Below are 19,038 nucleotides of genomic sequence, written 5' to 3' on the forward strand. Positions count from 1 at the left end.
GGATCACCATCCTGCGGAACCAGCACTCCCAAGGGCACTGCTGGCTGTGGGAGTCAACAGGAACCAAACATACCGGAACTTGGTCTTCCTCCAGGCACGTGCAGTAATCGCTGTATATCATATAATCTTCCCAAAAGTCAAAAGGGGCAACCAGAGACACTCAGAACCTCCCAAGCCCGCCAGCCCAGCCTGCACTCGGTGGGGGAAACAGCACATCACGATGCACTGTGCACTCACCAATGGGACGGGAAGGCCAGGAGAGCGCATCTACTGAGGTCAGGACAGGTCGGGGCTTTTGCTCTGAAACGAAATCGGGCAGTCTGTGTGGGCAGATTCTCTGGGTAAGTTTCGTTTATTGATCATTGTACAAAAAGAAAAAAAAATTGGCATTCATTCTAAGAGAAAGGAAGCTAAGACCTGTAAATGTTTAATACTTTAACATTGTGAAAGGTCTACTATTATAACAGGGCTTTTTAAAATGGAGAAAACTTTTGGAAAAAAATTTTAAAAAGAAACTTATGATTTATTAGAGTACAGGATCCAAAACACATTTTTAGAAAAATATAAAGTGCCCAAATAGCGACGTACACAGGTGATACAGGTTTTCCGGAGCCAGGGGGAGCATTCATGAAGAAACACATTTAAAAACAGTCCAGATACATATTTACAACTGGGTCAGCAAAGGTAAAACCAGCTTTCTTGCCTTTGATGCGACTCTAAGGGAAACGGAAATCAAACCACAAGACCAACGTGTCTACCTCTGGCACGCTCCCCAATTCCGAGTGGTGTGCCTCGGAACAACTTCCTGTTCTCGACCTGTCACCTTGAAAGCAGTGTAGTGTCAAGTCCCCTGGCCTCAGCGGGCGAGGGATGGTGTGGTCACATTCTCAAACTCAAGTCCAAACCCTCTGACTCTGGATTGGGGAGGTGAGGAAGAACTCCTCGGGGCTCGAAGGAGCCGACTGGTCAAAACCCCAACAGCCATCCCACAGCCTTCCCTAGCTAGGAGATGCTCTCGGGGGCTTCCCCAAACCTCCGTCACCCTGGGCTTTCCATGGAGGAATCAGCAAGCAGTCATTCAACAGGGTGTGAGGAAATAGCATGCAGACGGATAGATGGGCGGGCGGGCGTGGAGGCCGGTGGGCCCATAAGGCCTGGAGCCTCATTCGCTCGAGTTAACTGTGTTGCATACTTGAAACGCAGAGTAAAACAACTACCTCCAGAAAGCAGTTTCTACTGGTTAATTACAAGATGAGCTGGCCGAACACTGGCAGTGCGGGTGGCAGGAGCTTGGGAGCAGCACAGAGGACAGCACGGGAACAGCGAGGCCCACCCTTCCCGGGGCCAGGCGTGGGCACTGGCAGCTGGGCATGAAGAGCGCACACGCACCTCTGTCCCTGGGCGCCCGCACGCCAGAAACGAAAAACCATCTGTGCATGTCTACCCCGCCACTTCCAGAGAAGTCCTGAAGTGACTACGTAATGACCAAGGGTGTGAAAGCTCCTCTTCCCAAAGTTTTCAAGATTCCGTTTATCTTCTTTTTTTTAATGACAAGAGTGAAATCCCAGACTTCTGGTCTTTGGACACCAGGGGGTAGGACTCTGAGGAGCTAACATTTTTTCGTGTCAGATTTCTATGTTTCACCACAGAAAGAACCCATGGCTGGTTTAATAATGTGCTGCAGCAGATTAAGAACACAAGTAGTCACTTTAAGGGAAGCAAGAGTAGAAATGTGGAGAAATCCACTCATAAAGGCAATCATCATGCGCTCTCTCAAAGGATTCTGTGTAACAGAAAACTAAAGATCTGTAGTGATGTGCATAAACCCAACAGAGGAATACGGAAGGGAAAACTATTATTCTCCCAGTCTAGAAAAAGATAAACATTTGAAATTTGTGTTTCACATATTAAAAAAAATTAATTCAAATGATTCTAATTATCATTAGTTTGTTAATGTCTCCATCTCCAAGATGCTGCCAAGAAAGCACTTAACCTCTGAAGACGCAGCTAACTGGACAGCCTCTCCTGTTAGGGACCGTGTGCCCGAGATCAGAGAGCAGTTACTGCCACTGGATGACCCATCCATCCAGCAAATGAAATGTTCTGAGACAGGTGTAGACAGATGGAGGAATGCCACGTGGATAGAATGGTTATGAGGGTGTCAACTGTTGGAGACCTCATGAAGACAGGGTGTCACGAACTGCCACCACAGGACAAGCATACAAGCCATGCCACCGAACACAGTGCCTTTCCCATCAATTCACTAGTGTAGGCCGAGAGCAACATTGTCTTTGCAGCTGGAGGAGAGCGCACCTATCTAAGCTGAGCAGGAGGCAAGCAGCACTCCTGGCTGAAGTGGCTTTCCTGGTGCCGTGACTCCAGGGGGCACTGGAGACGTCCGCTTCCGGAATCCCGTTCTCTGGGAAGATAGCAGCAGCGGCAAAGGGGCAATGTGCTCGGGACTAGACTTCACTCGTCTATGTTCTCCTTCTTCGCACTGTAAATATTCTGCACCGTTTCATAGACAAACTCCAGATCCTCCGGATACCGAATTTCTAGCTCTGCGTTGGGGATGTAGTGAGTGCCGGTAAACTCTGAGAAATAGCGTCCCACATCTGGGTGTGAGATTTCTTGAGGCTCCACATTATATTCCAGGTTTTCTGTTGGCAAAGAGGCACATGGACATTCTCGTTAACATTCAGCCTGCAGTGGCATGCTGGGTCCAGAGGACCACCCAGCCCCGTTTCCAGGTAGTGTTTGTAAGGTAGAAAAGCAGCAAAGACCAAAGATGCTTGTGCAGTCAAGGAGCCGGCAGGAAACGGGTGTCGAGTGACCCACAAGATGGGGTGGGGGGCCGCCTGGGCCTCCCAAGCTCCACATGGAATAGCAGTATTTTCCTATCCTCAGGGCCGATGTTTGGCCCAAACACAACTCCAGTTCTCAGGCACCGGCAAAGTGGAGACTCACTGAGCTCTGACAACAAGATCACAGTTAAGATGCGTTCTGCCTTGGCTGGATTGTTCACTCTGGTCACACACTGAAAACAGCCTGCCCCACACAAGCATGTTTCCCACCAGGCTGTTATCTTCCACAGGCCAAGGTAGGCGGCCCCTGTCCTAGGGCTGTGGCGGGAGGGATGAGATGCTTGGGAGGCGGGACTGGCTCTTAACTACCTGTCCCATCCCCTAGGGAGGCTGTCTACTTGGCCAGCAGAGAACGGAGAGTAAGGCAGGAAGGAAATAAGGAGGCAAGGGATTTTAAAGGCCAACCTGCTTTCACGTGGCTCACCTCCTCCTACAATGTTTGCTATGTGGCTCCTCCTAGCGGCCTTGAAAGCTCAGGGTCTTGGGCACCTTCTCTAGCCCAGGGCTGAGTCTGGGACAGAGGGAGAGCAGCCCACCCTTCAGGCCCAGGTGCCAGGAAGGAGTTGACCTGGGCAGACTGCCCCATGGGACCTGTGTCCCCAGGGCTCTGCTTGACTAACAGGAAGCCAGACTGTGCACAATCTAGCCCTCAAACTAATGCAAGTGAGGCATCACGAAGGCTGTCTGGGCGACACAAACAGCGCGGCACATACTTGCTTACGCAGTGTGGCTCAATGTCCTCAAGCAGAATCGGGGACCCGGAGGCCCCGTGTCTGCCCCAAGTGTGCATATAGTCAGCAGTGGAACTCATTCTTTCTCTCTCCACACACACACATACACACACTTTTTTCCCCCTTAAATCACAAAAGTTAGGATCTAAACAAATCTCATGCTGGGGTGAGTGTTACGCTCTAGCTGCCACCTGCATTAGCAGCATGCCATGCGGGCGCTGATTCAAGTGTTCTACTTCAAGTCTAACCCTCTGCTAATGTGTCTGGACAAGCAGTGGAGGACAGCCCAGAAATTTGGGCCACTGCACCCATGTAGGGGATGTGGAACAGGCTCCTGGCTCCTGGCTTCAGACTGACCCAGCTCTGACCATTGTGGCCATTGTGAAACAGAGGATGAAGATCTTTCTCTGCTCTGCCTCCCCCAACCCCTGTAACATTGTCTTTCAAATACATGTTAAGAAACAAACACAAAGGAAGGAAGGAAGGCATAAACAATCGGGGCTGGCACTGTAGTGTGACAGGCTGTCCGTCTGAGGCACAGCATCCCATAAAGGCACAGGTTCAAGTCCCAGCTGCTCCACTTCCTATCCCACTCCCTACAGGTGTGTCTGAGAAAGCAGCAGATGTCCAGGTGCCTGGGCCCCTGAATTCACATGGGAGACTCACATGAAGCTCCTGGCTCCTGAGTTTCGACCAGCCCACCTCCTGCAATTTGCAGTGTCAACCAATGGATGGGCAATTTCTTTGTCTTTTCTTCTCTCCCTGTAACTCTGCCTTTCACACACTATAAACAAATAAATCTCAACAACGCCATGCTATGAGGCTGCTTTTTCAGATGGTGTTTAGGCATGTTATCAGTGAAGAAGCGACACTGCTACCACGAGCCATGTGCAATGGAAGACGGCAGCCCGCAGCTCCCCTCACAGCACCCGTGACGGCAGATAAAGCAGGAGTCGCCAGCTCTACACTGCCATTCATCTTTGCAAAACACGAGGCAGCGGCAAAAACAAGCAACCTTAAGATCCTGTTGGCTACAAATATATACTGCTGTCCTCAAGTAAGTACAAAATAATAAGGCTGGTGTTGTGATGCTGTGGATTATTCGGCATCCCATCCCAGAGTGCCAGTCCAAGTGTCGGCTGCCTTCCTTCCGATTCAGCGTCCTGTTAATGTATCTGGGAGGGCAGCAGGAGATAGCCCGATTGCTTGGGCCCCCGCCACCAGTGTGGGAGCTGAGGACGGTGTTCCTGGCGTCAGCACAGCCTGGACCTGGCTGTGTAGTGATCTGGGGAGTGGAACAGCAGATGAAGAATAGTCTCTGCATCTGTCTTGTTCTGCCTTTCCAACACAGTTTTTAAAAACCTACAGGCATGCAGGCAGATGTGGGAACACCATGGACCAAACCCCCGTGCTCTGAAGGAATGGTGGCAGTACCTGTCGCTGTAGGCATGAAAACACACGTGGGTCATTCTGAGCACCTGCTTTGCAGCCATCAGGCTTGAGCTGTGGCTCTCACCCAGATAGCCTGAAAGTGGCATCTGGCAACATCAGAGGATATTATGTTGTCACAGCTGGAAGCTGTTACTGTACGCAGTGGGCAGCGGCCAGACACACACAGACACAATGAATCACCCAGAACCAGCACTGATGGTGTCCAGGCTGAGACACTTCATTTCCCTACCCTGCCCCTTCTTTCTCTTCCAAAGCAGTAGATGGGTGCTGGTCTGGCCAGTAGCTCTGGTGTGATACACAAGGCAAAGGGTGAAACTCAGGTCATCATCCTAGGCATGTCACAACACGACTGGGCAGCTCTCAGTATGGCACAGGAAGTACAGGCAGGAATGCTGGGAAATCAGCTACCAGGTGAAGAGTCCAGGAGAGTGCCCACAGCCCCACCACTGGCTGGCAGAGGGGGACCAGGCCTGAACAGCACTTAGGCTTTCAGCCTGCTCAGGAGTTAAACAGGAGGCAGGCACTGCGTTGTAGTGGGTAAAGCTGCTACCTACAATGCCCACATCCCACATGGGCACTGGTTCGAATCCTGGCTGCTGTACTTTTGATCCAGCTCCCTATTGATGGTCTCGGAAAAGCAGCAGCAGATGACCCAAGAGTTTGGAACTCTGCAACCACATGGAGACCTAGATGGAGCGCCTGGCTCCTGGCTTTGCCTGGCCCAGTCTTGGCCACTGCGGCCATTTGGGGAGAACCAAGCAGAAGGAAGAACCTGGGTAACTTTCTCTCTTTCTCTGTAACTCTTTAAGATAGATAGATAGATAGATCTTTTTTTTTTTTTAATATTTTATTATTATTAGAAAGCCAGATATACAGAGAGGAGGAGAGACAGAGAGGAAGATCTTCCGTCCGATGTTTCACTCCCCAAGTGAGCTGCAATAGGCCGGTGCTTGCGCCGATCCGGAGCCGGGAACCAGGAACCTCCTCTGGGTCTCCTATGCGGGTGCAGGGTCCCAATGCATTGGGCCGTCCTCCACTGCTTTCCCAGGCCACAAGCAGGGAGCTGAATGGGAAGTGGAGCTGCTGGGACCAGAACCGGCGCCCATATGGGATCCCGGGGAGTTCAAGGCGAGGACTTTTTAGCCGCTAGGCCACGCAGCCAGGCCCAATAGATAGATCTTTAAAAAACAAAAGAGGAGGGCCTGGTGTGGTAGCCTAGTGGCTCAAGTCCTTGCCTTGCACACTCAGGATCCCATATGGGTGCCAGTTCTGGTCCCAGCAGCTCCACTTCCCATTCAGCTCCCTGCTTGTGGCCTGGGAAAGCAGTGGAGGACGGCCCAATGCATTGGGACCCTGCACCCGCATAGGAGACCCAGAGGAGGTTCCTGGTTTTGGATCATTGCAGTTACTTGGGGAGTGAATCAGCGTAAGGAAGATCTTCCTCTCTGTATATCTGATCTTCCAATAAAAAGAAATCTTAAAAAAACAAAAACAAAAACCAGTTAGCTGGAAGGGAGTGAAAAGATTTTAAAGAAGATAATGAAGTTGGGCATATGTGTACTATGAAGGGAAATAGACATCAGTCCACTAAATAAGGCTCCCAGGAAGTTGAAGACACATGAGAAATGTGATGAGGAACAGGAACCAAAGACTTTAAAGTTCTGGAGAATCTGGCTGAACGCGCTTCGAGGGAAGGGTGTGGGCAGCACGGCTAGGTGGGAGCAGGAAGAACACTGGATTTGTGGCACCCACACCACCCTGAGTGCACCCCATTTCTCTGCTGTCTGGAGCTGAGAGTGTCCAGGCTGCCCTCTGTGACGGCCACCCCCTTGTATTCAGCTCAGCAGAGGATCCTCTCAACCCCCATGCACAGGTGGACCGCCTGGGACAGTCTGTGGGGCAAGAATTCAGCTTGGAATGTAAGATAAACTCTGGAAAACAGTGCTAACATTTGGGCAGTGCATACCTGGACCAAGCAATCCACAAGATGTACCATCACTAAACACACACATTTAAAAACGAGATTCTCCCAAATGACCGAAATCCAGTCATTTTCCACGTAATGGGAAATTATGACAGTCATCCTAAGAATGGGAGCTACTTTACTGCCAGAGCCAAGGAGAACATCAGGTGCTGATGGAAACAAGCACTCACTTGGGCTGCGCCTTCAGTTAGGAGCTAAACAAATTGCTTCCCACACTGAAGTGCCTGGGTTCAGCAGTGGACTCGTGACTCCAGCTTCCTGCTAATGCAGCCCCTGGGAGGCAGGTGATGTGGGAGCCCTAGCTGTTAGCCTCAGTCTGAGCAGGCCACCTCTTACGGGCATTTGGGGAGTGAACCAGCAAATAGCACCTTTGTCTCTCGCCTCTCAACGAAACAAACAATTACACATATGCAAGATATTATTAGGTGAAACCTAACAGATCAAGGAAAGAACTCTCTTAGGCGGACTAAAACTGCATGAAGATGGCATATGGTATGTGGTTTATAGTTCACTCTTCAACTTTGGCGAGAGCTAATAACTAAAAAGGTATTATTAACAGATTCAAATCAGGTTAACAAAATCATGGAAACAATGGATGCAAATTTAGATCAAGAAAAAGTTTAAAGCCACTGGCTAGATGTCAGCCAACTTGGTAATAAGGCTGTTCCAAATAATAATACAATAAATAAAAATCCAGTGGACAAGGAGGAGAAGCAGAAGGGAGGGACAAAACAGCTCTTGTTTACAGAAACAGAGTAACAGCAGCAGAAAGTCACCATTCTGCAGTCTCACATAAGAGATCCAGGCAACAATATTCAATGGAATATTCACAGGATCTCATGGATAATCCCATGGGCCGCATGTCAATAGCGAAGGGAGAAGTGTGCCTTTGCGAGTCTCCATCTCGGTCAAGGACCAAGCTCAGCAATCTCAACAGGGGAACACTGAACATCACGGCCCTGCACCTGATACTGACCATCCTTGTCAGAAATCTCAACTCTGACAGAATCTAACTGATCGGACTTCCAGTCACACACCACACAGTGATAAGGAAACAAACGCAAATCCAGAATGCTGGCTGACTTCCAAGACAGCAGTCAGTCATACGAAAGGGGGAAAGTGCAGAATGGGAACTGTGTGTCAGAGGCCACAGAGAAAGAAGCAGCTGCTGTGGTGGCTGAGTCCTGTCTAGTCCTGGCTACCAAAGCCAAGCCAAGTAGACACCAAGCCCAGCTTCATTCGGTGGGTGTGGCTGTGCAGCCAGGGCAAGGAAAGGGAGAGAACTGCTTCCACTTCAGACAACATGTGACTGAGTATTTACGTTACGACCTGTGACATTCTTCCAAATGCTGCAGCCAAAGACTAAACTATCCCATGTGACTATTCATGTCACAATACCTGTGACATTCTTCCAAATGTTGCAGCCACAGACTAAATGATCACTGAGCACATTACACAAAGAAAGTGTTCAATGTTGCATGGATAGGAGGGTGGATGAGGAACTCGGTGCGTTGTAACTGCATACATATTTGGAAATGCTCGTAACCCAAGATACAGTGAACAACTGGCTTCCCATCCACCACCCTCTATCCCTCCATCTCCCTGCTCCACACTGCTGTTCTCTCTCAAAGACGGGGACTCCTCACCCCCAGGTCAGATGACAGAGAGGAGGTGTGAGGAGGGTCCCAACACCAGGCAGATGGCCTGAATTACCATGTGAAAGTCGCCCCCTCCCCCGCCCCCGTGAAGCTGAAGCCCCCAGGGAGTTGTCCCAGACTCCTGCTGGGAAGTCTCTGGGATCGTGCTGAACAAGACGCCTGCAGGGGGCAGGCCTGAGTGTGGATGCCACAGGAATGGCAATAGGACAGAAGAGGTGGGTATTCCAACTAACTGGGTACACAATGAACGTATACAGATGGAGAGGGAACAGGTGGCCCCAATTGGGGCTGTTCAGTAAGAAAGGATGTGCAGGGTCAGGCTGGGGTATGGGTAGCGCCAGGAATTCAGGGGGAACTGGCTAAATGGGAGGTGCATCTGGAGTCCACAGAAGAGCTATAAGAGCAATTGGGGTTTAATAAAAACCACTATTTTTATCTTACTTGGAAGGCAGAGACACAGAGAAAGATGAAGAGATCTTTCGTCTGCTGCTGTATTCCCAAGATGCCCTAGCGAGGCTGGGCCACCAACGCCAGGGGCCCAGTAGCTGGGATTTGAACCAGGAACGTAGACATCCGAAGCAACAACTCAGCCACTGAGCCAAACTCTCACCCTGGAAACAGACCTTTGTGTCACCAGCATCTAAACACCTGATGACAATGTGAAAATACAGGAGATGGCCAGAAGAGGACCCCAGAGCTGCGAGGACCCCACCCACACCCCAGCACCAGCATCCCTCGGACACACTGCCCGGGGCCCACGGAGCTGCCAGCAGGGGAGAGGGAGAACCTGCAGACAGTGGTCATCTAGTTCTCTCCAGCTTCGAGATGGTGAAAGCAACGAAAGCCTGCTTTCCCTCAGAGGCATGGCAGCACCACACAGCTACCCTCACGCTGTACGCCTGCCCAACAAGATTACACACACACTCCTGGGCCTGCAACTGCAGCATGGGCACACTCAGAAGCCTACAACCCTATACTCACTTTCAACTATTTTTTAAAGCCCAATTTAAAATCAACATCAATGTTCCTGGAACCTACAAAATCAAATATTCTCAAAGTCTTGGCTTCGACCCTATCCACTGACACCGACCACATGTGACGCCATGGGTATGGACAGCAGCAACCTCCCCATTCCTGTCCATAGCGTGGGCTGTGCAGTGCGAAGGTGCTCCCGGGTGCTGCGTCCCAGTGCAAATGCCCGGCAAAGCACGCACCATTTCCACACCACTTGCTGATCTTCAGAAACTGCTGGGGGGACTGACTCGACAAAGGCTGGAAGGGAAGCCCGAGCATGACACAGGGAGCTTGTCAACCCTCTCATGCCTTCTCCCCGGCACGGACAGAGGTAGGACAGAGGCAGGCTGGCAGGCTCAGGGAACAGAAGTCTCTTCAGTTTGTTTCAAGAGGGTCTTCTCCCAGCTTCTGACAAAAACACAACACTTCATGTAAAAGCCCTTCCCAGCTTTGAGCCCTCTGAGACTTTGACATCAGTATTGATTAGACACATCAGAACAGGGCCCTCTGCCAAGCTACCGGGTGTCACACTCACTCTCAGGCATTCCGGTCTGCTCAGTGCTAAGATGATACGGAGCTTCTCAAGTGGATTTAACACATTTAAATTCCAGTTGTCACACAGTAACCGCCTCTGGCATTTGTGTCTGCTTGCCTTCACAGACATTAAATTAACATTCTATTAGGTGGAGGACAAATTCAACAGGAACAAATAAATGGGAGATCCACATTTGCTGTCTGGAACCTGCCCCACCAGCTCCATCAGCCACCAGCTCAGCTATGTAATGGGAGAGCACCTGCCACGGTGGACAGTGGCTTCAGAACACCCACCAAAGTTGATCAAAAACATGGTCACCCTCTTAGGTGCCCTGAGCATCAGTGCTGTCGACTGCAGTTCCCATAACTGGCCACATGGGGGTGTCTCCCGGACAGCATAGCTGGAAGCTGGTCTCCAAGACTAGAGGGCCCTAGGGGAGCCCCCAGCCTCTTAAGTGGTGGCCTCTAATCCAAGCAGGCAGTGTGGGCGGGACACAGGCAGTGACCAATCAGAACAGAGATCAGCAAAAGCACTGGACTCGGGTTCTGGCCGTGAGAGGAGTAGAGTGTGAGAGTCTTGTGTAACCTTGCACAGCTGTATCTGTCCTCATGCCCAGAGCAGCTGTGTGCTCTGTTGGTACCCAAGTGTCATCAAAAGCCAAGGCCCTTTACTTACCTTGGGCTGCGTATCTACAGGAACCATCCTCCACCAGCACGTTATAGAAGGGCTGGTGGTGCCCGTGAGGAAGGCTGTGGACGTTCATGTTCCGGATCCACTCGTGTCCCATCATGCAGGTGGGGTCCCAGCCGTAGATGACACAGTTATAGCCGTACCTACCAGAGAGCAGAGGAATGGCCAGTCAGTACCGGGGAGCCTGCAGAGATGAGGCCTTGGCTTCTCTGAAGCCCACCCGGTATGCAGACTTACCTGCCCCTGCTCGAGGCTGCCTCACTCTGCAGAACAGCCCTGTTTCTTTACAGATCCCTGCTCATGTCAACACAGCCCTGTTTCTTTACAGATCCCTGCTCATGTCAACACAGCCCTGTTTCTTTACAGATCCCTGCTCATGTCAACACAGCATTTCACTGGGGGAAAGAACAAGCTTCTCAAGAGAGCTGGCACGGCGACTGGGTGCGCCAAGGGCCGAGGAACCAGGCCTGGGCTGACCACAGCACGCCAGAACCACATCTCAGCAGAACAAAGACCTGCACAGAAAATGCAGGACTTCCAAGCTAGGCAGCATCTTCAAGACATGGAAAGATGCCTTTAACAAACTGCTGAGTGTATGGCTCTCACAGGAATTAAAACCAGGAGGCTAAAGGACCCTGTCTCCAACAGACTTAAAAAGGACAATTATGAAAATATGAACTGGCCAGTTATTTGATGAGGTTAAGGAATTTTTTTTAACAGAAGATAACAGGATGGTAAATATTATTGAAGAGAAGAGACAGAGAGCTGTACCTTTCAGACACCTATGGACACAGCACAGCTGAAAGGACATTTGGTACTCGCTTCGGTGAGCGCAGGGAGGAGGGGTGAGGACTGGAGAGAGATGACGCACAGTGAGCCCAGAGCAGCACCTACGCAGCCACGTGACAGGGCAGCACCTGGGCTCACCACACTCTCCTCCCTCTGCTCTCAGGTGCGCCTCAAAGTCCTCAAAACTAAAAAAAAAAAAAAAAAGGTAACGAAGGAATGAACAACACTAGCTCCAAGCTGGGAAAAGACATCTGCCACCTGCAACAACACACACAGGATCGAGGACAACGGCCAATCATCACGGAAGACTGGTCAGTTAGCGGAAGTACATGCAGAGCTTAGAGAGGCTGCCAAAGGGGACTGCGTGCTAGGAACACCTGACCTCCAACTGCTTAGGCACCAGGGAAGTGGAAATGAAAACGACACTGAAATACCATCTGCCCCCGAGTCCCCAAGAAAGGCTTTGGCGACAACACTGGCTGGTGAGCAGGGGACCATTGTGCCCAGCCTGCTGGTAACTGATCAATCACCAGGGACACAGCCATATGCTGCTTGGTGAACACAGCTCACATGTCCCTAGGACCCCACATCCTCTACCCACAACTCAGGTTCAAAGACAGTGAGAGCAGAGGAGAAAACAACGGAGACACAAGAGAGTGCTTGCTGCTGATGGCCGCTCCATCCATACACACAGGCAAGGTGACTTCATAGACGCAGAGGACCTCACGGTCACAAGGCTAGAGACGTGGCCCTCCTCGGCTCAGCTTCAGCTGGCCCACATGCATACTCGGTAAGTGGGTGGTCACGGAGGCCCCCCGCTGCAGGAACCAGGTCCTCCTCTGACAGCTCACGGGTGTTGCCCTGTAGGGCTGCTGCAGCAGCCACGGCACTTACCTCTTGTGCTTCATAATGAGCCCGATGGAGTAGCAGACATCCCTGTGCTTCTCATCGGAGCGCAGCTTAACCTCCACGCCTACCTCCTCCTTCTTGCGCTCAATGTGCTCCAGGGTATGCTGCACCAGATAGCCCACCGCCCCGTGCTGCCCAGGGTCGAGGGTTTGGATGTGCTGGAGGATGTCAAGCACCTTCAAGACAAGACAGAAAGACTAGGAGATAATATTTTCAGCTAGGCCTTTTCTTTTTTGCAGCACAGGATCTAGGCCTACCTACATAACCTCACGAGGACGGCAAGGGGCGGCCAGGCCCTGCCGGCCTGGGGCTGAGTGGCCCTCTCCTGAGCTGTGCACCCCCACAGCTGAGCACCCTTCTGCCAGAGGGTGCTGGCCCAGGGTACCATGGCTCACCACGTAATTGAGGGATGACCAAGCAGTGTGGTGGGGCATGGGGATTCAGAACTCAGCTGGGCAGGGGTAGAGACCCCATGTATGCGGAACCACGTATCTCTACTGCCCCACTGTTTCCCTGGACACAGCGCCTCCACAGAAACACAGGAATTCACGCTCAAGAAGCACACCCAGGATGTGGACAGCCCTTCGCAGGTGGTCTCTGACAAGGTTTCTAATTGACTGAGTCCCAGGTTCTAGGCTGCTCTGCGGCCAAAGGCCCAGATTCCAGCCACAGATCTGTCAAACCAGCTGTCTTGCCCTCTGCTTACCCAATGGTTGACTGAGCACTTCCTGACACACGTGAGCCCACCTAAGTGTTCTGTGATCTAAGACATCATTACTCCAACATCGGGCAGTCTTCAGGAGAGCACTCCACTCTCCACCAGGGACTGTGCCAAGCTCATCCCACGCTGTACTCCACTCTATACTCCCAGTCTGAAGGTCAGCAGTGTGGTCCCTGCTGGCGTCCAGAGAAGGGATCAGGCTTAGTGAAGGAGAGTAACTTATCTGAAGTCACGAGTTACAGAGACCAGGAATGACCCAGGTGTGGCCTGGTCTTGCCCCAAAACCTGGGTCTTGGAGTACGAGCATTAACAATGCACAGAATGGTACACTCCCAAGCTCGCCTTAACCAGAGAAGGTGACAGACCCTGCTCCTGGGCGACACTAGCAGCATTGATCCCATGTGGCTAAAACATCCTATCACAACAAGCTTCTATTGACTGTGCTTGCACAGTGGCTGTCCTCGGGTGCCCCAATGAGCTCCAGCAAGTTACTTCCAATGACGGTTCTGCAACATTCCATACACGCAGCCCGCCTCTCCCAGAAGCCCCTCTGCATCAGATAAGGAAAACGGGTGGAAGGCACAGTGCTGAGGCCACAAGGGAAGTCTTGAACTGAAGCTATCGCAAGGTCCAGGGACAGAGACTCTTCCGTCCCAGGATGTGTGGGTGAGGAGAGAAGGCAGAACCGGAAGATACTGCAATGTGCAGTGTGGTGTGTTTGCCAAGGTTAGGGCTGAGAGCTGGACAATGCGCTGACCAACCAAATGCTCTTGGCCCATAATCCCAAGGGTCCCTACTCCAGGATCACAGCCTAATGCTATGTCAGGCCGGTGCTAGAATATCCACAGGCATTTCCCTGCACTTTTCTTCTGCAGCCCAGCAGCTAATCCATGTGAAGAGGCTTTTTTAGCCCTTGTGGGCCATACAGGCCTCTGACTCAACTGCTGCCACAGTTCCAAAGCAGCCGGACAGGGAGCCATCAGCCAGGCCTGGGGTGCAGGCACAAGAAGGGCAGCTGACCGGCTGCACTCTGTCCCTTCTGAGGCTCCCAGAGCTCTGGCTCAACACTGCCCTGACTGTGTGTGATCCGCCTGGGCCTTCCCCTGGCTGCTGGCTCCACTGCAGCCTTCAGGACAGCCCTCGGCAGGGCAGCTCAGGATGTACTCCCCACACAGGCCTATTTTCTGAACACCAACTTTCAGAGGGGCACAAGTGGCCCCTTGCAATAAACTGTGTGTTGCCTTTGAGTCTGCTCCTTTCTCCACACTGAACTGCATCTAGCACTTCCTGATCACTCACTCGGACGAGACTGTTCAGCACCTACAACGTGCCAGATTGTGCCTCTCACCGGCAGGCTGTGGCTGCAGCCAGGGGCAAGGAGATGTGTCCCTCCTTGGCAAACGTGGTCCTGGGGAGCAAGTGACTGTGGCCATCATGGACCCACAACAGGTCCAGTGGAGGGCAGGGCAGGGCAGGGCAGGGCGGGGGTCTGCCAGTGTGGCTGAGGGTTCAACAGAAGGGAGTGGACAAAGGGAGCTTAGGGCCAGCAGCGACTGCAGCGCATGAGCAGAGATTAAGCCAAGCCTGGAAGGTGGGCTGCTGCAGTACTCAGCACCAGGATACCAGTGAGTACAGCTCACTGTGCAGGCGGGGCAGGCCACCGAGGCCTAGACGCCACATGGAAGAGGCAGAGTGAGCTGCAGGCCTAAGCAGGGAAGAGACACAGTGGGCAGAGAACAGAGAAGCCTGTGAGCATGGAGGGAGGGGCAGGGGGCGTGGGGCTGGGCTGGGCAATGTGTGGCGGAGGTGCAGCCTTGAAGGGCCCGAGAGAGGACAAGCAGCAAAGAAAAGCTCCTACTGCAGTCCCGACAGAACAGCCTGATCTCAGGCCTCCTCGGTCAGAACAGTGCTGTGGAGGAGGAAGAGGGGACAGTGCCCCTTCCCAGGGACGCAACAAGGAGCGGCCCGGCACAGGGCAAGGGCGGCACCAGTGCAGGGAGCAGAGAGGGAGGGTGGCTGTGGGGAAACACTGACAAGTCAACACCAAGCTTTCCTCCCAAGGGAAGGAGGCTTGCCTGAGAAAGCTGGAAGGGGCCCCTTTCCAGGCAAATGCAGAGGGTCATTGTGGATCTGAGCAGAGTGGGCTGGCAGTAGGCGGGGGGACGTGTTTGACAGCTTCATCATAATCCATCTGGCCTTAGCCATGACCCCAACAGGAACAGGTTCTGGGACCACTGGAGCTGGTGAACTCCTAGCACCTCAACACATGAGCAGCAAAGAGGAAGACTGCTGTGAGTGACAGCTTCTCAGGGCCTCCATTTCGATGTTCAGGAAATGGAAAGCAACAGTACTCTACAGGGCTACTGTGGGGCAGCGAGAGAAGTGTCATGTCTGTGACTTTAAAACTGACCCTGCCAAGCTATTTCTATCACCACCACAAAACCCTGCGTTCCTGTAACAGTGACACCAAGGGTGCCTGTACTGTTTCCTTGCTCCTCCTGACTAATTCAGTGGGAGAAGAAAGGAACTCTCCAGGCTTCCCAGCTCAGGGATGGTGCCCTTACTGGACAAGGTCAAGGCCCTCTAACAGCCTTACCTACCACACATGCAAGTGCACAGCCGTAAACACCCGTGGACACTCACTTGCATCTGTCTCTCCGACCTCTGCCCATCTTCTGTACTCTGAAGTTACTTTGCATCCTCCAAGGCCCACCTGAGCCCTTCCTCTGGACAGACAGAAACCTTGTCTAATGGTGGAGCAGCACCCTCTGGTTCATCCTGACTGGGGGTCCGAGGCTCCCCCGCTGTGCTGAGCCGTCCCTCAGTCAGACCCTCTCTTTGTAAATGGGGGTTGCTGGATGCATGGGAACAAGTCACTATTCCTTCCGAAGCTCTGCAAGAGGGGCCCTCTGAGCATCTGACCCCAGGGGCAAATGCCTTGAAGAAAGCCACTCCATGTGCAGCCTGCTGCGGTGCCATGTGTGTGACTGCTCTCAGGATACCATCCCGGGAAGAACCCTGGAATGAGTCAGCAGGGCAGGAGGGGAGGAGGGCGCCGCTTCTCAGCCTAGCTGTGACTTCTCTACAGCAGCTGCACTCAGAGAGCCCTGCTCTGCTCCGCTTCACAAGCTAGCCCAAGGTTCCTCAACAAAGTAAAGTAAGTAGTGAGGAATTAGGCACAAAGCAAGAAGGAAGTGAGGGATTATCTGACCGACCCCTGGCTCAGGGCTGTGGGAGAGACATTCAGCGCTTCTTCATCCAGGAACTAGGAATTCTCCCACTGCTGGGTCTTCCCCTAGAATTGCTCTGGATCTTTGAAGCTGTGAAGTAATAAGGCAAATCTCAGGAATGTAGCATCAGAATGTTCTTTCTTGGTGGAAATATTTCCTCAGTACCTAAACCACGGGGAGCCGAGATTATGGAGACATTCTTGTTAAAGCTTCCTAGACAGATAAAGCAGATCACTACTGTGACAGGCACACCCCCTCCTGGATGCGAGACTGCAAGTACACGGCGTGCTTGGAGCAGCCCTAGTGGCATGCTGCAGGCTTCAGGAAATGCTGGCTGCTGAAAAGAACATTTTTGAAACTAAGCAAATTTGGGGCCAGCACCGTGGTGTAGTAGGCTAAGCCTCTGTCCGTTACCGGCTTCCCACATGCGTGCTGGTTCATGTCCCAGCTGCTCTACTTTCAAGCCTGCTTCTTGCTTATAGCCTGGGAAAACAGCAGAGAATAGCTCAAGACTTTGAGTCCCTACACCTGCATTGGAGACATGGGAGACGCAGAAGACGCCCCAGGATCCTGGCTTCCGATGGGCTCAGCTATAGCCACGGCAGTCATTTGGGGAATGATCTGGTGGATGAAAAACCTCTCTGTCTCTCTTCCTCTCTGTAACTCTACCTTTCAAATAAAAATCAATAAATCTTTTTTTTTTTAAAATGAAGCAAGTTCGAGTGGAACACGATCAGAATTCAATGGTTTTGAGTTGATTCTAGCCCCAGTGACTGGACTTCCAGGAATCCAGGTCTGTTTTCCTAGGTCAATGGGAGCATTTAGGACTGGCAGGTTTTGATGCCAACACACGAATGGAGCCTGAGCAGTGACAGCTGCACTCTCCCTTGCTGTCCTCCTTGGGGCCCTGGGAGTGAATGGCAAGGCAGAAGTCTTTCAATCTCAGGTGTTGGGGGGACAGAGCACAGAGAAGAGGCAATGCCTGGCAGTGGAAGCAATTTTTACTTAGGAGGCAAAAAAACATAATCGGCCGTGAAGACTGGAGACTGAATCCACCTGCACGCACTCCCCTTGGGGACGCAAGGATGGACTTGTAAGAGCCGCCTTTCAACTCGTGCTTCCCTCTCTAAAGCAAGGGCGAAAACATCAAAGTCAAATAATTACCTTCTCTGGCCAGATCCCCAGGTGGAAGTAGAGCCTGGCCTGGAGGAGCAGCAGCTGCACCTGGTCCGGATACATCGCCAGATACAGGTCCAGGGAGTCTCTCAGGAGCTGGTACGACTGGTCAATGCCCTCCCTGGCACAGAAAAGCACCATCTCATCCCGCTGCTTGTTAACAAAGACCCTTGTTTTACACATAACTTACATCCCAGACAATTTTCATTCTGGTATCCCCACTGCTCAGCAAAGAGTTAACAATGTTCCTAACAAAATACACAGTAAGTATAAATCTGTATCCCATTTTGGTCATGAACATTAAATTAAAATTCTAGGCGTTTTCATTAAGTAGTCACCTTAGTAACACTGTAAAAACTAAAACCATAATTTTGGGGGCCAGTGTTGTGGCATAGCGGGTTAACCAATTCTGTGACAGCAGCATCCCCTCTTGGAGCACCAACTCCAGTCCTTGCTCCTCCTCTTCCAGGTCAGTTCCCTATGAATGTGCCTGCGAAGACAGTGGATGATGGTCCAAGAGAATGGGCTCTTGCCACCCAAGCAGCAGACACAGTACACAGATGAGTTCCTGGCTCCTGGCTTTGACTTGGCACAGATCTAGCTGTTGTGTTTCAAATAAATAGATAAACCCTAAAGTTTTTTGTTTTAGACAGAGAAGAATTTTAGGGACAGTGAAACTACCATAAATGGTATATATGTCCAAATACATCAAATGGACAGCACCAGGAAGGACTCTTTTTTTTTTTTTTTTTAAGATTTATTTTATTTTTATTACAAAGTCAGATATACTGAGAAGAGGAGAGATAGAGAGGAAGTGGAGCTGCCGGGATTAGAACCAGTGGCCATATGGGATCAAGGTGAGGACCTTAGCCACCAGGCCACGCTGCCAAGCCCCAGGAAGGACTCTTAACAGAGACCGTGGACTTCAGCTGATCCTGCCGCACAAGCACGGTTCCCTGACCACAGAGCTGCATCACTTTGCTGTGGAATGGCGAGAGAAGAGAAGACTGGGCATGCGTGGGACAGCAGTAACAGGACTCTGTACTTTCCCCTCAAGTCTGCACTCAAGCCAAAACTGCTCTCAAAAACAGAATCTACAGCAGGCCGGAATACTATTACTATCACACACCAACTCTAGCTTCCAACCTTCCCTGTCGGGTACGTTTGCTTGAATTCAGAAGAGACTGTTTAATACTTGTGTTCTCTTATCTAAGAGACAGGAAAGCACAAATTAACTGATAGAAAAAGGAGCATGAGGACATCCTGCTTCTGAAAAGTGACGTAA

The 19,038-nt window shown here is 51.6% G+C and overlaps 1 protein-coding gene across 2 annotated transcripts in view; it reads right to left on the minus strand.

Moving 5' to 3' along the window:
- Positions 1–333: 333 nt before the first annotated feature.
- Positions 334–19,038, minus strand: part of FBXO21 (F-box protein 21) — a 31,683-nt gene continuing 12,978 nt past the window's right edge. Inside the window, exons 9-12 of one of the 2 annotated variants that reach the window (XM_004597779.4) lie at positions 17,742–17,874; positions 12,612–12,802; positions 10,914–11,071; positions 334–2,660 (exon numbers count right to left, since the gene is read on the minus strand). In XM_004597779.4, coding sequence (XP_004597836.1) covers positions 2,470–2,660; positions 10,914–11,071; positions 12,612–12,802; positions 17,742–17,874 — 673 coding nt within the window. In that variant the 3' untranslated portion in view covers positions 334–2,469. Of the gene's footprint in view, positions 2,661–10,913; positions 11,072–12,611; positions 12,824–17,741; positions 17,875–19,038 lie in introns of both variants that reach the window. The other variant, XM_004597778.4, reaches the window with a different exon arrangement.

Source organism: Ochotona princeps, chromosome 29, assembly GCF_030435755.1.
Source record: "Ochotona princeps isolate mOchPri1 chromosome 29, mOchPri1.hap1, whole genome shotgun sequence".
Lineage (NCBI taxonomy): Eukaryota > Metazoa > Chordata > Mammalia > Lagomorpha > Ochotonidae > Ochotona > Ochotona princeps.